Raw genomic sequence first — 18,939 nt, forward strand, 5'->3', positions numbered from 1 at the left:
GTGCTGGGATTGCAGATGTGAGCCAGACCTGTATTTGCACTATTTTTTTAAAAAAAGGGCTGGGTGTGGTAGCACCTGCCTGTAACCTTAGCTACTCAAGAGGCTGAGACTAGAGGATCATTTGATCTTAGGAGTTCTAAACCAGCTTGGGCAACGTAACGAGACCCTATCTTAAAAAATAACAGTAATGGCCGGGTGCAGTGGCTCACACCTATAATCCTAGCACTTTGGGAGGCAAAGGAGGGTGGATCACTTGAGTCCAGGAGTTTGAGACCAGTCTGGCCAACATTGCAAAACCCCATCTCTCCTAAAAATACAAAAATTAGCTGGGTGCGGTGATGCAAGCCTGTAATCCCAGCTACTCAGATGGCTGAGGCAGGAGAATCACTTGAACCAGGGAGGCAGAGTTTGCAGCGAGCTGTGATCACTGCCACTGTACTCCAGCCTGGGCAACAGAGCGAGACCCGGTCTCAAAAAAAATAATAATAATAATAACAATGAAAGGCATATATGAAGCTGAACATTACTTGGGTTTTATGTGAAGATTTGATCAGGCATTTTTAAGCCCTTTTTCAAATAATAAATGAACTAAAATATTCATTCTTCTTTTGTACAAATTCTGTCTGGCCTCAACATATATTTGACAAAATATCATTATAAGTAGTTATGAGTATGAATTAAACAGTTTTAATAGTGTCATAAATCTTTAGCCTCATATCCAGATTTGTCTTAGGATAAATTCCTAAAAGTGAAATTATTGGGTTAAAGGGCATAATCTTTAAGTTATTAAATAAAGAATGTTTTGTTTATTTGGGTTTTTTAATCAACTTCTCTTCTTAAGGACTCTCATCCTGTAACCACCATTAAGTAGCGTTGCTTTTTTTATTCTTCACCAATATGCTAGAGAAAAAAAAGCACCATATTTCACTCTTTATAGAAATTGTCTTTTAAAATTGCATTTGAGAAGGAAGCTAATCTTAAAATAAGTATGTATTTTAAACTCATCAACAAGTGTAGCTGGCGTTTAGTTTCGTTGACCCATTACAATCCATTATAAACTACTGTGGTGTTTTGAACACAGGAAGCTGTTATATATTTACTGAATCCTTTGATAGAGTTTTGTTTTGTTTTCTTATTTAACTTTCAAAAATATTCTCTATCTGTCTGCCTGGGACTCTAAAGTTTCAGTATCTTTTCTGGTTTACATATTCCTTCATATCCTTAATTCCTTATATTAGAGTAAGCTCTAATATAATCATCATGCAGTGTAATTAAGAGGATTGAAACTTTTTTTAGGAAATATTGTATGGTGATTAAGAACTTGGAGATTCTCTCCAGTGTCACCTTCTCAGTTCAAGTCTTCTCATACCAAAAGAAACACCTTCCTTAATCTTTTACTCTCTTAGTAACAATATTTAATAATGGTTAACAGCACTCATTCTGCAGCCAGATTTCTTGGGTTTATATTCCAATATCCACTTCTCAATATCTATGTAATCTTGGTCAAGTTACTTAATCAGTTATTGCCTCTGTTTCTTCGTCTGAAAATGTAGATGATAAAAACCATATGAGATGTGTTATGAAAATTAAATTAATTTGTGTGAAACAGTGCTGGCACATAAATGTTTTTTATAAAGATTATCTATCATTATTATTATCATAGGAAATCTGCACCAAATGCCTAGACATTTAAAAAACTCTTAGTTTGGTAGGGAGGCAGAGGACATCCTTTTTGTTATAAAAGTGACATGAAAACATGAGCATAAAGATTTCTAGCTCTTACTTTATGATCTGTTGACTTAGGTGGTACAACATCTTGGCCCTGCAACTGATTTTTATAAGAAACTTGCATTAGATTGCTCAGGACAGCAAACTGCAGTGGATTTGTTCCTTTTAAGTTCACAGTATTCTGATCTTGCTTCTCTAGGTAAGGAAAGTCATCATGTGTACATTTGTTTAAATGAACATTTTTAATGCATAATTAAATCTAAACTTTTCAGTAAGCATTCTCAATATTTTAGGGAGAAAGTCATGTGCATTAGATAGACAATATCTATGAAAACTACCAGTAAAGTTTAAAGCACTATACAAATATAAAATGTCACTAGTATTTTGTTTATATAGCATGATTCCCTTACCATTCTGCTCAACAGTAAACTTTATTGTATATTTTATAGATATTACTGTTTTCTCAGATTTGTATGTTCTTATTTTGATGGCTTAGGTTTTCTCATGACTTAGATTTCTTCATAATGTAGAATCTGTACTACTGTTGGACAAGTAGAATATTATTATTTCTGTAGCTAATACTTTTTGTATTTCTCTCTAAAGCTTGCATGTCCAAGTATTCTGCAGGGTGCATCTATTATTATCCATCATTCCACTATACTCACAATCCTTCACAAGCAGAAAAGTTACAAAAAGACCTAAAACGGTATCTTACAAGAAAAATTGGGTTTGAAGCTGTTATGAGAATAAGGTGTACTAAAGGTATGAAGTTGTGAAAGTTATATTTTATATTAAATACTTGCATCAAAGTCAGTGAGCATTCCATGTATTGACTACCTCTGACTGTTCATGATGGAAGACTGTTTGATCTGGTTAGCTATACCATGTTTTAAATAGATAATAGTTATTGAATAATCCTTGCCCAATTTTAAAAAATAACTTGAATAAGTAGACAAAAGTAATGTTTGGTTTACTCAGAAGAACCTAAGAGAAAGCCTATATTAGAAATGATTTTAGAAAGAGAATTAGAGGAATAGGGAAGATCTTAAATAAGAATTGTCAAATTAAGGGTCTTTGCCTTCATAATCATTTAATGCACACTTCCTTGGTTTTATGTGAATATTTGTTTTAATCCTTTATTTTACCTTTATTTTAAATCTAGGATGAGTTATGTAATAACCCTCATTTAATTTTGTAAATTAAACAAATGTTTAGTCAGATTATGTCTGACTTCAAGTCACATGTGAGAAAATGTAAATAAGGTTAGGTGTCAATACAAGTGAAATGTATAGTCTCCCTTTTATATAACGTCCACTGGTTTTTTTGAATTAATATTTTAGAAACTCTGCCTATGCTTGAACCTTGACTCCCCAGTTATCCTTTTGATTCAAAATCATAAACATCTTTGACTTTAAAAAGTAACTTTAGCTTGAGGTGAAGATACTATTGTTAACTTCATTTTTTATATGATTTTCTCCTTTTTAGGTCTTTCAATGCACACTTTTCATGGTAACTTCTTTGTCCGTTCTACTGATTTGTTATCCCTTGCCAACATCAATCCTGATGCTGGATTTGCGGTGCAGTTGTCAATTGAAGAAAGTTTAACAGATACTTCCTTAGTATGTTTTCAAACAGCCCTATTATATACATCAAGCAAAGGTAATGTTAACAGAAATGAAATATAGTCTGCAGCAGTAATTCTCCCCTCCTTTCATATGGCCTTTAGTGGAGTGGGGAAAAAGAATGAATACACAGTGGGAAGTAATGGAATTTGTATTAGTTAATCAAATATATGTTGTTATTTTCTTTCTTTTTTTAAGTCTCACTTTTGAATCTTTGAATAGTACACTTTTTTAATTTATGGAAGACTTGTATTCTTACAATCTTGTTTCAAAACAATTCCTGCTAAATCCAGCTATGCCATTCTTTGTATTATTTCTTGCCCCAAAAAGTAAAAAACTGCTTAGCAATTAAGGCCTTCATTTGTTACTTGACAGTTAAGTTTTCTGGTATTTTACTCTATAGGATATAATTTAGAATGAGTGATATAGCGTATGTTCATACTCTGCAGATTTGGAGAGTGTTTAATTTTCTTCTAAAAATGTTCATTGTAGAACTTGGTTTTTACATCTCAAAATCCTGTTGGTGTTGTAATCTAGCCAAAACAATAACTTGAATAAAAATTCAACTTGTGGCTGGGCGTGGCGGTGGCTCACGCCTGTAATCCCAGCACTTTGGGAGGCCGAGGTGGGTGGATCACCTGAGGTCAGGAGTTCAAGACCAGCCTGGCCAACCTGGTAAAACCCCATCTCTACTAAAAATAAAAATTAGCTGGGCATGTTGGCAGGCACCTGTAATCCCAGCTACTTGGGAGGCTGAGGCAGGAGAATCACTTGAACCTGGGAGACAGAGGTTGCAGTGAGCTGCGATCGCACCATTGCACTCCAGCCTAAGAGACAGAGCAAGACTCCGTCTCAAAAAAGAAAGAAAGAAAAAAGTATTCGACATGTTTGGTTTGCTTTATTTCCTTTTTGATCTAATGTATTTTCAATGACTTTTTTTTTTTAGGTGAGCGGAGAATTAGAGTACATACACTTTGTTTGCCAGTGGTAAGTTCACTAGCAGATGTATATGCGGGAGTGGATGTACAAGCTGCCATCTGCCTTCTGGCAAACATGGGTGAGTAAAAATTGAAGGAACATGTGAAATGTATTTTTCTATCTTAAAAACTGAAGCTTGGCTGGTGGCAGTGGGTCACGCCTGTAATCTCAGCATTTTGGGAGGCCGAGGCGGGTGGATCACGAGGTCAGGAGTTTGAGACCAGGCTGGCCAACGTGGTGAAACCCCATTTCTACTAAAAATATGAAAAAATAGCCAAGCGTGGTGGCAGGCACCTGTAATCGCAGCTTCTCAGGAGACCGAGACAGGAGAATCGCTTGAACCTGGGAGGCGGAGGTTGCAGTGAGCCGAGACCGCATCACTCCACTCTAGCTTGGGCAACAGAGCGAGACTCTGTCTCAAAAAAAAAAAACAAGAAAAGAAACTGAAGCTAGGGTTTTCTCTTATTTAAAAAGCGTATGTTTTACATTTTTATTTACTGCATTGTGAATCAGACTGTCCTCACATTTCTTCCTTAATCTTACTTTCAGAATCTTTGAGGGAATTCATGATCTCTAAAAATGTGGTAAAAACTGAAATGTCCTTCAAATAATGTATGCACAAACCATGGTACACTCATACAATAGAATATAATTCAGCAATAAAAAGGAATGAACTGTTAATACTTAAACAAACATGGATGCCTCTCAAAGACATTGTGCTGAATGAAAGAAGCTAGACTCAAAAAGCTGCATAGGCCAGGTGTGGGTGGCTCATGCCTGTAATCCCAACACTTTGGGAAGCTGAAGTGGGCAGATCACTTGAGGTGAGGAGTTCAAGACCAGCCTGGTCAACATGGTGAAACCCTGTCTCTACTAAAAATACAAGAAAAAAATTAGCTGGGCGTGGTGCTGCACCCCTGTAATCCCAACTACTTGGGAGGCTGAGGCAGGAAAATCCCTTGAACCCAGGAGGCAGAGGTTGCAGTGAGCCAAGCCGAGGTCGCGCCACTGTACTCCTGCCTGAGTGACAGAGTGAGACTGCATCTCAAAAAAAAAAGCTGCATACAAATTATTCCATATATATGACATTCAGGGAAAGGGAAAATTATCAAATGGTGACTAATTGGGGTTGAGGCCGAGGGAGGGTTTTACTGCAAAGGAGCAAGTATAGGGGGATAATTTTGGAGTGATGGAACTATTGTGTATCCTGATTGTGGTAGAGATTACATGGCTATGCATATGACACATAATCACTATAGAACTGTACTTAAACTAATTATATGTAAGTCTAAAAAATCCTTTTGAGAATTAACATAGCACTTAAATGTTTTTAATGAATTTGCCTTGTAGATAAACTTAGACATGAAACAAGCCTTGCTATTTCCCATGTAGTCCTAGAGAAAGAGAGTCATTAATACTAATTTGGGGAAAATTATAATAGCATTTACTAAAGGATCCAAATTTTTTTAAATAACAGAAGCATTTAATCAGGCCTGGTGTGGTGGCCCATGCCTGTAATCCCAGTACTTGGGAGGCTGAAGCAAGTGGATCACTTGACTTCAGGAGTTCAAGACCAGACTGGTCAATGGAGTGATACCCTGTCTCTACTAAAAATACAAAAATTAGCTGGGTGTGGTGGTGCACACATGTGGTCCCAGCTACTCAGGAGGCTGAGGCAGGAGAATCTGTTGAACCCAGGAGGCAGAGGTTGCAATGAGCCAAGATCGCACCACTGCACTCCAGCCTGGGAAACAGGGAGACTCTGTCTCGGGGGTGGGGGGAGAAAAGAAGAAGGATTTTATCAGATTCTCTTAAATATTTAACTAAAATCAAAAGCTTATATATCAGATTTATTTCTTAATTTTAACTTCTGTTTTTGATTCAGGGAGTAGATATGCAGGTTCATTATGACGGAATCAGTTGTACCCCAAACCTCAGGATCCAGATTTTTTAAGTATAATTTTATATATAGATTTTGAATTAATTATGCCATAACAAATTGTTTTTTAATATAATTTCATTTTTAGTGCTTGGGCATATATATTATAGTTTTTTCCTATTTTAATAGAATATATTATTGTAGAAAAATAAGTTTCATGTTACATGTCTCTTAATGGCTGCATGAAAACTTGTGTTTATTTTTCCTTTTCAAAAAATTTGTTGGCTTGGAATGCTTTACAAAAATTGTAGAGGATCACAAGGTATAATTCAGATTGCAGAAATTACATTGGTTGAGCAGAAAAAAATGATACATGTGATTTGGCGTTTGAGTAATGGAAACCTTCCCAAGGCTTTTTCAGAAGTAAATGGAAAAATATGCATTTCTACACTAATATCAATAGGGGCTACATGTTTTGGGGTTTGTTTTTAGACAGGGTCTTGCTCTGTCACCCATGCCAGAGTGCACAATCACAGGTTACTGCAGCTTCGACCTCCCAGGCTCAAGCAATCCTCCTACTTCAGCCTCCCAAATAGCTGGGACTACAGGCACATGCCACCATGCCCAGCTAATTTTTTTATTTTTTGTAGAGACAAGGTCTCACTATGTTGCCTAATCTGGTCTTGAACTCCTGGGCTCAAGTGATCCTCCCACCTTGGCCTCCCAAAGTGCTGGGATTACAGCCATGAGCCACCATGTCCAGCCTGGCTAAGTGTTTTTAGACTTAAGAGATTAAAACAAAAATGTCCAAAAGAATCTAGACTTGTTCTGATTGTCAGATTTATTTCAGAAAAAAATGTATAAGAAGACACTTGAAATGAGGGAGCTGATGAAATGCATTTTTCCATCCTAAAAACTTAGCTGAATTTTGTTTCTTAAATAATGCATATAAATTTTCTCTCTTATAGTGCCCATTGGATTCTAATGGTTAAAATACCTTTCACTTTGGTTGCTTTTTAGCTGTGGATCGGTCCGTTTCATCAAGTCTGTCAGATGCAAGAGATGCCTTAGTGAATGCTGTAGTGGACTCATTGTCTGCATATGGCTCAACCGTCTCAAATTTACAGCACTCTGCATTGATGGCGCCCAGCTCCCTCAAGTTGTTTCCTCTCTATGTTTTGGCCCTTCTCAAACAGGTAGCTTTTTATACATTGCTATATTTAATATTGTTTTTTAAAATTCTCAGATAAGTATATGAAGAAAGGAAATCTAGGTTGTTGTTTTCTAATACTTAACTAGAGGATTATTCACTTTAGCATTGAAAGAGTTTTGAAGAATAGAAAAAGATCAATGGGGCCATGCATGGTGGCTCACGCCTGTAATCCCAGCACTTTGGGAGGCCGAGGTGTGCGGATCAACTGATGTCAGGAGTTTGCAACCAGCCTGGCCAACATAGTGAAACCCCGTCTCTACCAAAAATACAAAAATTAGCTGGTGGCGCGTGCCTGTAATCCCAGCTACTCTGGAGGCTGAGGCAGGAGAATTGCTTGAACCTGGGAGGCGGAGGTTGCAGTGAGCCAAGATCGTGCCGCTGCACCCCAGCCTAGGCAACAGAGCGAGACTCCTTCTTAAAAAAAAAAAAAGAAAAGAAAAGATCAGTGGAAAATGAAGGTATACAAATACATGTTGACTTTAGTGAAACCATATTCTCTCTTCTTTAATGTGTGTGAGCAGTTTGCATAATGGTGCAGTCATAGCTCACTCTTAGTATGTCCTCTGGAAAGAGACTCTTTAAGGACAGGAACTAATATTAAGCATGTTTCCATGTCTCTGGCACCATAAAAGGTGTCAATGCATCATTTTATTTAATCCTTTCAACAACCTAAAGAGGTATTATTTTCCCTGTTTTTCTCATGATGACAATATAGCTCAGAGGAGCTAGGTAACTTGCTCCAGCATCACATACCTATTAAATGTCAGAGCTGAGAATTGAATCTAGGTCTGTCTTGATTTAAAGGCCATGCTTTTTCCATGATTGACAGTGTATATTTGTTTTAATATTTGTCCACCATATTTGTATTTTACTTGAAAACGTTTATCTTTTTCCTTGTAGAAAGCATTTAGAACAGGTACAAGCACACGGCTGGATGATCGTGTATACGCCATGTGTCAGATAAAGTCTCAGCCACTTGTTCATCTAATGAAAATGATTCATCCCAACTTATACAGGATAGACAGATTGACAGATGAGGTATGTATTTTAGTGCATATGAAATTTTTAAATTTGAATATATTTGAGTGTCTTGTTCTACAGCTAAGATGATAATATACTATCAACTGGTTTTTCTTTTTAACTCTTTTCCCCCTTGTGGTAGTAATACGTTAAATAAGGACACTGGCTGTGGATCTGATTGGATGGCAGGACTCTCAGATACCATCAGTGGTTAAGTAGTTTTAAAAAATAGTTTCATATCGGAAGTAATTTGTCTTGTAGGTTTGGTTATAATATGTATTACAAAGCTAAGTTGTAGAGTGGACATTTCCATTTATATTTTGTAGATACTGACTGCTTCTCTTTATTTTATTTTTTTAAAATTTTATTTTAAAGACAGAATCTTGCTCTGTCGCCCAGGCTGGAGTGCAGTGGTGTGATCTTGGCTCACTGCAGCTTCTGCCTCCCAGGTTCAAGCAATTCTGCTTCAGCCACCCGAGTTGCTGGGATTACAGGCACATGCCACCATGCCTGGCTAATTTTTGTACTTTTAGTAGAGACAGGGTTTCACCATATTGGCCAGGCTGGTCTCAAACTCCTGACTTCAAGTGATCTGCCCGTCTCGGCTTCCCAAAGTGCTGGGTTTACAGGCATGAGCCACCATGCCTGGCCAATATTGACTGCTTTTGCTAAGATCAGTTGCAATTTTGATTATATAGTAAACCAAATCTGGTATCCAATAATAATTTTAATATGCAAATATGTAGTGTCTTTTATCTTCCCTGTGTGAAAACTATATTCTTTGGAATTAGTATTAATTCCAAACATAATGTTATGTTGCCAAATAAATGTAAAAAAAGAGCCAATAGTCACACTTGTAATGTATTCTGACCCCACCCTAAGAGGGAAGGGAATGTGACAGATCATTTATGTATTCATGTTTTTACTTTTTAAATTTGAATACATTTGAGTGTGTCGATTCTACAGCCAAGGTGGTAGCATATAATCAGTATTTTTTATATCACGCAAAACTCCCAAGTGTTATTTTCCAATGCTTCATAAAGGGTTTGTGACCATTAGCCCCCAAACTGTGATGATAGTAATGTAATCTCATTCACATTCTCTCTTTTTCTTTTCAGGGTGCAGTACATGTTAATGACAGGGTTGTACCACAGCCACCTCTTCAAAAATTGTCTGCAGAGAAGCTGACAAGAGAAGGTGCTTTCCTTATGGACTGTGGCTCTGTAAGCACCCTTTACTGGCAAAGCTTAACACTGCTTGAGCTGACCAAAAATAAAGAAACACTTATAGGGTCCAGCTGTTATCACAGAGCAGGCAGTGAAAGGTGAATTAGGATTAGGAGCTGAAATTGGTAACTAGCACTGGAGGTCAATTTACTTTAAACTTTTCTATTTGAACTTCATTTTATATTGATGTTATTGATATTTGTATTGATAATACTGATAGAGTAATACATTTTAATATGGATTATTTACTGTCATGAATTATATATACTTGATGAAGAGAACTAATGAGGTAAATTCCTATCTTTAGGGACTTTACCATCTAGAGTCTAGAATTTAAAAGTATTTCAAGAGTTTATCTAGTTCAACTTACATCCATTGTGAGAAATCTCATTAATGATTACGAGTTCAAGAGAAATCACTGGGCAGGGGTAGTTGTTGAAGGGAGTTAGAATGGTTAAGATGGCTTCAAAATGATGCCTTATGAGCAGAAAAAGGATTCGGACAGCCACAGAAGAGGGAGAAATGCATGAGTGAAAATACACACAATAATGAAATAGTGGATGGGAAATACAGTGAGTCAGTTATACTGATTAAAGGATTATATTTCTATTGGGAAAATAAGTGCAAAAGGTAAAATATATTTTATGGGAAGCCTTAACATTTAATCAAAGAAGATGTAAACCACTCTGGATTCTTACATATAGATTCACAATGTAACAATTCTAGATTTCCTTTTTACTCTTCTGTTTGTTCCTACCTTATTAGAGGTGATAATTTTGAGAACATTAATTAAAATGAATTAACTATTAGGGAGTTTTAATATTTTGTTGCTTTTTGTTTTTAGGTTTTTTACATTTGGGTTGGGAAAGGCTGTGACAATAACTTCATAGAGGATGTGCTTGGATATCGTAATTTTGCATCAATACCACAGAAAATGGTCAGTAGATTTTATATACCTTTAACTTCTTGTTTGCTCGTGTTTTTTTTTTTTATTGATGTAAAATTCATGTACTGTTCACCATTTTAAAATGTACAGTTCAGTAGTTTTTGGTATTACACAGTGTTTTACAACCATTACCACTATTTAGTTTCAGAACATTTCTATCACCCTAAAAGAACCCCATATCTCCCAATTCTTCCCTATCCCTGTCCCCAGGCAACTACTAATCTACTTTCTATCTATAGATTTGCCTGTTCTGGATATGTTATATAAATGGTAATATGTGGCCTTTTGTATTTGGCTTCTTTCACTTTCCTTAATGTTTTTAAGATTCATTCATGTTATAGCTTATATTAGTAGTTCTTTTTTTTTTTTTTTTTTTTTTCTCCCCTAGACAGAGTCTTGCTCTGTCGTCCAGATTGTAGTGCAGTGGCTCAGTAATGGCTCACTATAGCCTCGACCTCGCAGACTTAAGTGGTCCTCCCACTTTAGCCTCCTGAGTAGGAATCAGTAGTAACCTTACTCCTTATATTAAAATAACTTTCAAATGGATCAAACATTTAAACGTAAAAAAGGAAACCATGCAGATCACTAGAAGAAATTATTTGTGAATTTTTTTTTTATAGTATTAAAATGGGCCGGGCGCAGTGGCTCACGCCTGTAATCCAAGCACTTCAGGAGGCCGAGGCAGGCAGATCACAAAGTCAGGAGATTGAGACCATCCTGGCTAACACGGTGAAACCCCGTCTACTAAAAATACAAAAAAATTAGCCTGGCGTGGTGGCGGGCGCCTGTAGTCCCAGCTACTCTGGAGGTTGAGGCAGGAGAATGGCGTGAACTCGGGAGGCGGAGCTTGCAGTGAGCCGAGATAGTGCCACTGCACTCCAGCCTGGGCGACAGAGCGAGACTCCAACTAAAAAAAAGAAAAAAAAAATTGAAATAGGTAAGGCCTATGTGTGTGAATCAGTGATTCAAAAGATCAATAAATCTGAAAGCGCAAATATAAAACATTTCTATTTGGTAAAAATAAATAAAGTCAAAATGCAAACAACAGACTCTTAAGATTATCTGTAACTGGTAAGACTGAAAACGGGCTAACTTCTCTATAAAAATACCTCAGCCTCCTGAGTAGCTGGGACCACAGGAGTATGCCACCACACTTGGCTAATTAAAAAAATTTTTTTTCTAGAGATGGGATGTCCCTGTGTTGCCCAGGCTGGTCTCAAACTACTGAGCTCAAGCAGTCCTCCTGCCTTGGCCTCCCAGAGTGCTGGGATTACAGGTGTGAGCCACGGTGGTTGGCCAGTTTGTTCTTTTTTATGACTGAAAAATAGTCCATTGTATGGACATAACACATTTTGATCATCCATTCATCCATTGATGGATATTTCAGTTGTTTCTGCTTTGGGACTATTGTGAATAGTGCTACTATGAATGTTTGTGTACGAGTTTTTGTGTGAACATGTTTTCAGTTCTCTTGGGCATATTCCTAGGAGTAGAATTACTGGGTCACATGATAACTGTTTAACTGTTTGAGGAACTGCCAAACTGTTTTCCAACAACTTTAACTTTGGGTTTAAATTATTTTGCTGAGCCGGACACTGTGGCTCACACCTGTAATCCCAGCACTTTGGGAAGCCTAGGTGGGTGTATCACAGGTCAAGAGATCAAGACCATCCTGGCCAACATGGTGAAACCCCGTTTCTGTTAAAAAATACAAAAAAAATTAGCCGGGCGTGGTGGCGGGTGCCAGTAGTCCCAGCTACTCGGGAGGCTGAGGTAGGAGAACCACTTGAACCTGGGAGGTGGAGCTTGCAGTGAACCAAGATTGCGCCACTGCACTCCAGCCTGGGCGACACAGCGAGACTCCGTCTAAAAACAAAAGTGGCTGGGCGCGGTGGCTCATGCCTGTAATCCCAGCACTTTGGGAGGCCGAGGTGGACCGATCAAGAGGTCAGGATATGGAGACCATCCTGGCTAACACGGTGAAACCCCGTCTCTACTAAAAATACAAAAAAACAATTAGCTGGGCGTGGTGGCAGGCGCCTGTAGTCCCAGCTGTTAGGGAGGCTGAGGCAGGAGAATGGCGGGAGAAGAACCGGGAGGTGGAGCTTGCAGTGAGCCGAGATCATGCCACTGCTTTCCAGCCTGGGCGACAGAGCGAGACTCTGTCTCAAAAAAAAAAAAAAAAAAAAAAAGTTACTTTGCTTGTACTAAACACAAATTTTTCAGTAGGATTTTATTGAATGTATGCTAACCAGTACCAAGGAAATATGATTCTGAAAACAGATTTGTATAATTAATTAATTGAAAGGGAAAGTTGGCCTAGCTTATTGTTAGATAATGTAAATATGTCCTTTTTCCTGAAATTAATATAAATTCAGTGTAATCCTTATTACAATCTGTCATTGTTTGATTTTTTTTTTTTAATGACAGATAATCCAAGAGTTCATTGGTAAAACTCAACAAATGAGGATAATAAAAAAATGAAAAGGGAGAATAATGTCAGCAAAGGGAGAAATACATGAAAAATAAATTCTAAGTAAAATAGTAAACCTTATTCTAAAGCTGTAGTTATTTAAGTACCATGATACTGGCACAGTAAACAGATCAGTGGGACAGAATAGAGTTCAGAAACAGATCTAATTAATGAAAAATACAGTGTGGTAAAGATTGCATTTCAAATTACTGTGGGGAAATGGAATATTAGAAAAATAATCTTGGGACCACTGATTAGTCATTAAGGAAAAAACAAGACTGAATATTTACCTTATTCCTTATATCAAAATAACTTTCAAATGGATCAAATATTTAAATGTAAAAAAGGAAACCATGCAGATCACTAGAAGAAATATTTGTGAATTTTTTGTTTTGTTTTGTTTTTTTGGAGATGGAGTCTCGCTCTGTCACCCAGGCTGGAGTACAGTGGCGCAATCTTGGCTCACTGCAAGCTCCGCCTCCCGGGTTCACGCCATTCTCCTGCCTCAGTCTCCTGGGTAGCTGGGACTACAGGCGCCCACCACCACGCCCAGCTAATTGTTTGTATTTTTAGTAGAGACGGGGTTTCACTGTGTTAGCCAGGATGATGTCGATCTCCTGACTTTGTGATCCCCCCACCTCGGCCTCCCAAAGTGCTGGGATTACAGGTGTGAGGCACTGCAACTGGCCAAATTTTTTTTTTTATAATATTAGAATGGGTAATGCCTTTGTAAGTCGGTGATTCAAAAGATCAATAAATCTGAAAGCACAAATATAAAACATGTATATTTGGTAACAATAAATAAATAAATAAAGCCAAAATACAAACAATAAAATCTTAAGATTATCTGTAACTCATAAGACTGAAAAGGGCTCACTTCTCTATGAAATGTTTTCTTACAAATCTTTAAGAAGACCTTCCTTACTTTCTGCCTCCTCCAAAGAAAACTGGGTAAAGGATTTTAATAGGCAATTCATAAAAGAAGAATAAAGTAGAGGTCATATGAAACAATATTTAACCTCACTCATAATTAGGAAAAAAATAGTAATATAGCATTTCTTTTATTTACCAGATTGTCAAAAATTTTAAAATTTGATAATAGGCAATCATGTAGACAGTATAGGGCAATGGACACTGTTGAGCATTATTGACTGGAATATATAGTACTTATATAACCTTTTTAGAGGGCCATTTGACAATGTCTGTGAAAATCATGTTCTTTATGACATGGTAAATTATTCTGCAAAGAATATATCCCGTAGATATATTCATAGAAGTAGGCATATATATACACATGCTTATGGTATTAAATAATAGCTGTACATTTATTAAAAAGAATACAGTGTGGGGCACTGTGCCATGCACCTGTGGTCCCAGCTACTTGGGAGGCTAGGAGGCTGAGGCAGGAGGATAGCTTGAGCCCAGGAGTTCAAAGCTGTAGTGTACTATGACTGCACTTGTGTACAGCCATTGTACTCCAGTCTGGGCAACCTAGCAAGACCCCATCTCTTAAAAAGAAAAAAAAAGAATAAGAAGAAGAATACAGGCTGAAGTGAATAGTATGCATGATATGATCCCCATTTGTATTTTCAAAAATGTGTTTGTATACTTAGGAATAATTTAGAAAACATCTGAAAAAATTCACATCAAAATGGAAATGGTTTTTAAAATATTGGCCGGAATTACAAACATAATTATTCCAAACTTGTCTATTTAAATTTTGTTATATACTACATTTTTGAATTATTTAATTTACTGTTAATTTACTATTTAATTTACAGTTGGCTTTGAAAAAGGAAAGTAAATCTTACCTTTTTATGTATATATGTATATAAAAAATAATAGACTTTTAGGTCCTTTTAAAATAGTCTCGCGTATAGTTTTAAAATATATTTACATATCCACACTGTACTTTAAAATTCTTTGCCTTTAAATTAAACATGAAATTCTCCCAGAATGGCTGTTTTTAGAATAGGATATAATCATATATAATTGCCAAGGGAATTTGGAATTTAATGGTATCCCCCTTCATTTGAACATTTCCTCTAGAAGAAACATAAAGGTGCCACACAATACTGGTGACATGCTAATCGTTGTTTATGTTTTATTGACTTACCAAGAAAAATATAGTCAGTTAAAATGTCAGTGACATACTTGTCATTGCACATATTTTATTCACTTATCCAGAAAAATATAAACAGATTTTTCAACAGTTTAAATTTTATTTGTGTAGTTGATGCTGTTGAGGCTAAGAAATAGAGTGCTGGCAGTTGGGGGTGACAGTAGGAATCATGATTTTGTTCTAATACTGCTGAAGTCTATGAGAAGGGAAATAGTTTCCTAATTGTATTTCTTTTACCAGACACATCTTCCAGAGCTAGATACACTTTCATCAGAAAGAGCCAGATCCTTCATAACTTGGCTTAGAGACAGCAGACCATTAAGTCCAATCCTTCACATAGTAAAGTAAGTACTTTTGTAACTTAATTATGAAGTTGTCTTTCCTATGTAGTCTGTGGAATTGCTTGTCTTCAAAACAAACTTTAAATAGTATCAAAATATATTCTGATGGTAAAATGTTGTTACTTGATTTATATCCCCTGTATTCCATTTTCTGACATCTCCATATATTAGTAATTTTTAATTTTCTTTCTTTATTTATTTAATTTGAGATAGAGTCTCACTCTGTCACTCAGGCTGGAGTGCAGGGATGCTACTGTCACAGTTCACTGCAGCCTGGACCTCCCATGCTCAAGTAATCCTCCCAACTCAGACTCCCGAGTAGCTGGGACTGCAGGCACTTCCCTCCACATCTGGCTAATTTTTAATTTTTTTTTTTTTTTTTTTTTTTTTTTTTGCGACAAAGTTTCGCCCTTGTCACCCGGGCTGGAGTGCAATGGTGCAATCTCAGTCCACTGCAACCTCTGCGTCCTGGATTCAAGAGATTCACCTGCCTCAGCCTCCCAAGTAGCTGGGATTACAGGCGCCCACCACCACGCCCAGCTAATTTTCGTATTTTTAGTAGAGACAGGGTTTCACCATGTTGGCCAGGCTGGTCTCGAACTCCTCACCTCAGGTGATCCACCCGCCGTGGCCTCTCAAAGTGCTGGGATTACAGGCATGAGCCACCACGCCCAGCCAATTTTTAAATTTTTTTTTTTTTTTTTAAGCAATGGGGATCTTTCTATCTTGCCCAGGCTGGTCTTGAACTCCTGGGCTCAAGCAGTCCTCCCTCCTTAGCCTCTTAAAGTGCTGAGATTACAGGTGTGAGCTACCAGCCCAGTAATTTTAAAAATATATACTATTTTTAGAAATATGCACTTTTATTTTATTTGTATAAATTTACAGGATACAAGTGTAATTTTATGAGCTAGATTGCAAAGTGGTGAAATTAGGGCTTTTAAATACGTTTAGACAAATGCCCTTTTCTTTCTTCCAGAGATGAGAGTCCTGCCAAAGCAGAATTTTTTCAGCATTTGATTGAAGACCGGACAGAGGCTGCATTTTCTTACTATGAATTTTTGCTTCATGTTCAGCAGCAGATTTGTAAGTGAAGTAGAATAAAATTGAATAAGAAAAAGATCTATAACCTAGGTAAAGCATAATCTGTCAGAGAAGCGTGTGAGAAATTTGAAATGAAGGCAATTGTTAATACAAGATGCAATGCACGGCACTCTGTCTGAGGCTTTGGTAAAAAGTAAAGGGGAAGAAAGAACTTGACAGATCTTTTTCAACTCAAATTAATGGTAATGATGATGCTGTTTCACCAAGTATATTTTGAATTGGTTTCTACACATTTCCAGTAGTATGGCAGTACAGTGCTCTGTTCATTGCAAGCTGGCAAATTTATGTAGCTATGTGGAATGATATGTCATAATGTAAAATTAGATAAATTCTTTTTTCTTATAATTAATATAACATTTCTGGACTTGAACTCTGGCAAGAGATGCCAAAAGGCAGTGGTACCATGTTATTTGTTTATATGAATTACTTTTTAACAAGGAATGTTTCTTATTCATTAAATGAATTCAACATTTTCTCTGTAAAAACAATAGAGTTTCAGTACATGAACTATAGAAAAAATCTATATATAATGTACATAAATGTTACATTTGTAAAGAAAATGTAAAAATGTAACTATGGCATATGAATTGCTTAAACTGTGCTGCATTGTTGGATGACAACTCTTTTTGTCACAGTTAGAGAATGAGGTTGACTAATACATATTATGAATTGAGTCCACAAAGGAACACAAAACTCTTTGTAATTCTGTTAAATCTTTTATGTAGATTTATTTATGATCAGCCTACTAATTAAAACGATTTCGCTTGACAGTATGGTTTGGTGATTTTTGGGGGGTTTTGTTTGATTGGTTTTTTGTGGGGATTGGTGGGTTTTTTTTACATACAGGATGTATTGAATTTACTAATTGGGGAAGTGCAGTGATACTGCATTTCAGTTAGTAATATATATGAATCAGGCCAGGCGCAGTGGCTCACGCCTGTAATCCCAGCACTTTGGGAGGCCAAGGTGGGTAGATGACTTGAGGTCAGGTGTTCATGACCTGCCTGACCAACATGGTGAAACCCCATCTCTGCTAAAAATACCAAAATTAGCCAGGTGTGCTGGGGGGCACCTGTAATCCCAGCTACTCAGGAGGCTGCAGCAGTAGAATCGCTTGAACCTGGAGGCTGAGGTTGCAGTGAGCCAAGATCACGCCACTGCACTCCAGCCTGGGCAACAGAGTGAGACTCCGTCTTAAAAAAAAGAAAAAAGTAATATATATATGAATCAATACATTTTTATTAGTCTGTGGACATTACCAAGTACTTCTTCTGTTTGTATTCTAAAACAAATGGTGCTACTTTCAAAAATATTCTTAACTAGTAAGTATAATCTTAAATTGTCTTTCTCATTTACATTAGATATTTTTGCCTGCACACTTACAGCAAGAAAATTTTAGTAACACGTGTGACTATCCCATTTATTTAATTGACTTTAAGATTGCCATCTTGAATTTTGAAAGTGATTTTCTTCTGATCAAGAAACCTCTCATTCACTAACAACTTATTTACTATAAAAAACTGTTAAGGATCCATTAGATTATGGGACATAATTTTATTCTGTACACTATGAAAGTCCCCATCAACAAACTTTGGAAGGAAAAAGACTCTGCCAGGCGTGGTGGCTCATGCCTATAATCCTAGCACTTTGAGGGGCCAAAGCGAGCGGATGGCTTGAGCCCGGGGGTTCGAGACCAGCCTGGGCAACATGGGGGAAACCCTGTCTCTACAAAAATACAAAAAAATTAGCCAGGAATCGTGTGCACCTGTAGTCCCACCTACTCAGGAGGCTAAGGTGGGAGAACATCCTGAGCTGAGGAGGTCAAGGCTGCAGTGAGCTCTGACCACACCACCGCACTCAGTCTGGGCGATAGAGTGAAGCCCTGTCTCAAAAAAAAAAAGAAAAAAGAAAAAGGCTTGCTGTGTAGTGGGTTATTTTTTACTGTTTTTGTGCTTTCATGGATCTCATTTCTTTGGATAAAAATAAAAGTACTCTCACATTCCCTGCTGGAAATGAGAGGTTAAATGACTCACCCTAAATGACATTACTTACTAATTAGTGACAATGCTAATAGTAAAAATCCAAATGTTCTCCCTACCCACAACCTACTCCCACCCCACCCCCCACCCACAGGACCATACTTGTCCCTATACCATGCTGCCTCTAGCAAGAGAGAATCTGAACATTAAGAGAAACTAAGCCAGGCATGGTGGTGCCTTCCTGTAGTCCCACCTATTTGGGAGGCTGAGGCAGAAGAATCACTTGAACCTGGGAGGCAGAGGTTGCAGTG

At 37.2% G+C, this 18,939-nt stretch overlaps 1 protein-coding gene across 5 annotated transcripts in view; it reads left to right on the forward strand.

Moving 5' to 3' along the window:
- Positions 1 to 17,419, forward strand: part of SEC24B (SEC24 homolog B, COPII coat complex component) — a 106,274-nt gene extending 88,855 nt beyond the window's left edge. For all 5 annotated transcript variants that reach the window (XM_024246243.3, XM_024246242.3, XM_024246240.3 and 2 more), the window contains 10 exons: positions 1,804 to 1,927; positions 2,332 to 2,490; positions 3,214 to 3,387; positions 4,297 to 4,407; positions 7,228 to 7,403; positions 8,321 to 8,458; positions 9,559 to 9,663; positions 10,511 to 10,603; positions 15,448 to 15,551; positions 16,525 to 17,419. In XM_024246243.3, coding sequence (XP_024102011.2) covers positions 1,804 to 1,927; positions 2,332 to 2,490; positions 3,214 to 3,387; positions 4,297 to 4,407; positions 7,228 to 7,403; positions 8,321 to 8,458; positions 9,559 to 9,663; positions 10,511 to 10,603; positions 15,448 to 15,551; positions 16,525 to 16,639 — 1,299 coding nt within the window. In that variant the 3' untranslated portion in view covers positions 16,640 to 17,419. The remainder of the gene's footprint in view (positions 1 to 1,803; positions 1,928 to 2,331; positions 2,491 to 3,213; positions 3,388 to 4,296; positions 4,408 to 7,227; positions 7,404 to 8,320; positions 8,459 to 9,558; positions 9,664 to 10,510; positions 10,604 to 15,447; positions 15,552 to 16,524) is intronic.
- Positions 17,420 to 18,939: the final 1,520 nt, after the last annotated feature.

Source organism: Pongo abelii, chromosome 3, assembly GCF_028885655.2.
Source record: "Pongo abelii isolate AG06213 chromosome 3, NHGRI_mPonAbe1-v2.0_pri, whole genome shotgun sequence".
NCBI lineage: Eukaryota > Metazoa > Chordata > Mammalia > Primates > Hominidae > Pongo > Pongo abelii.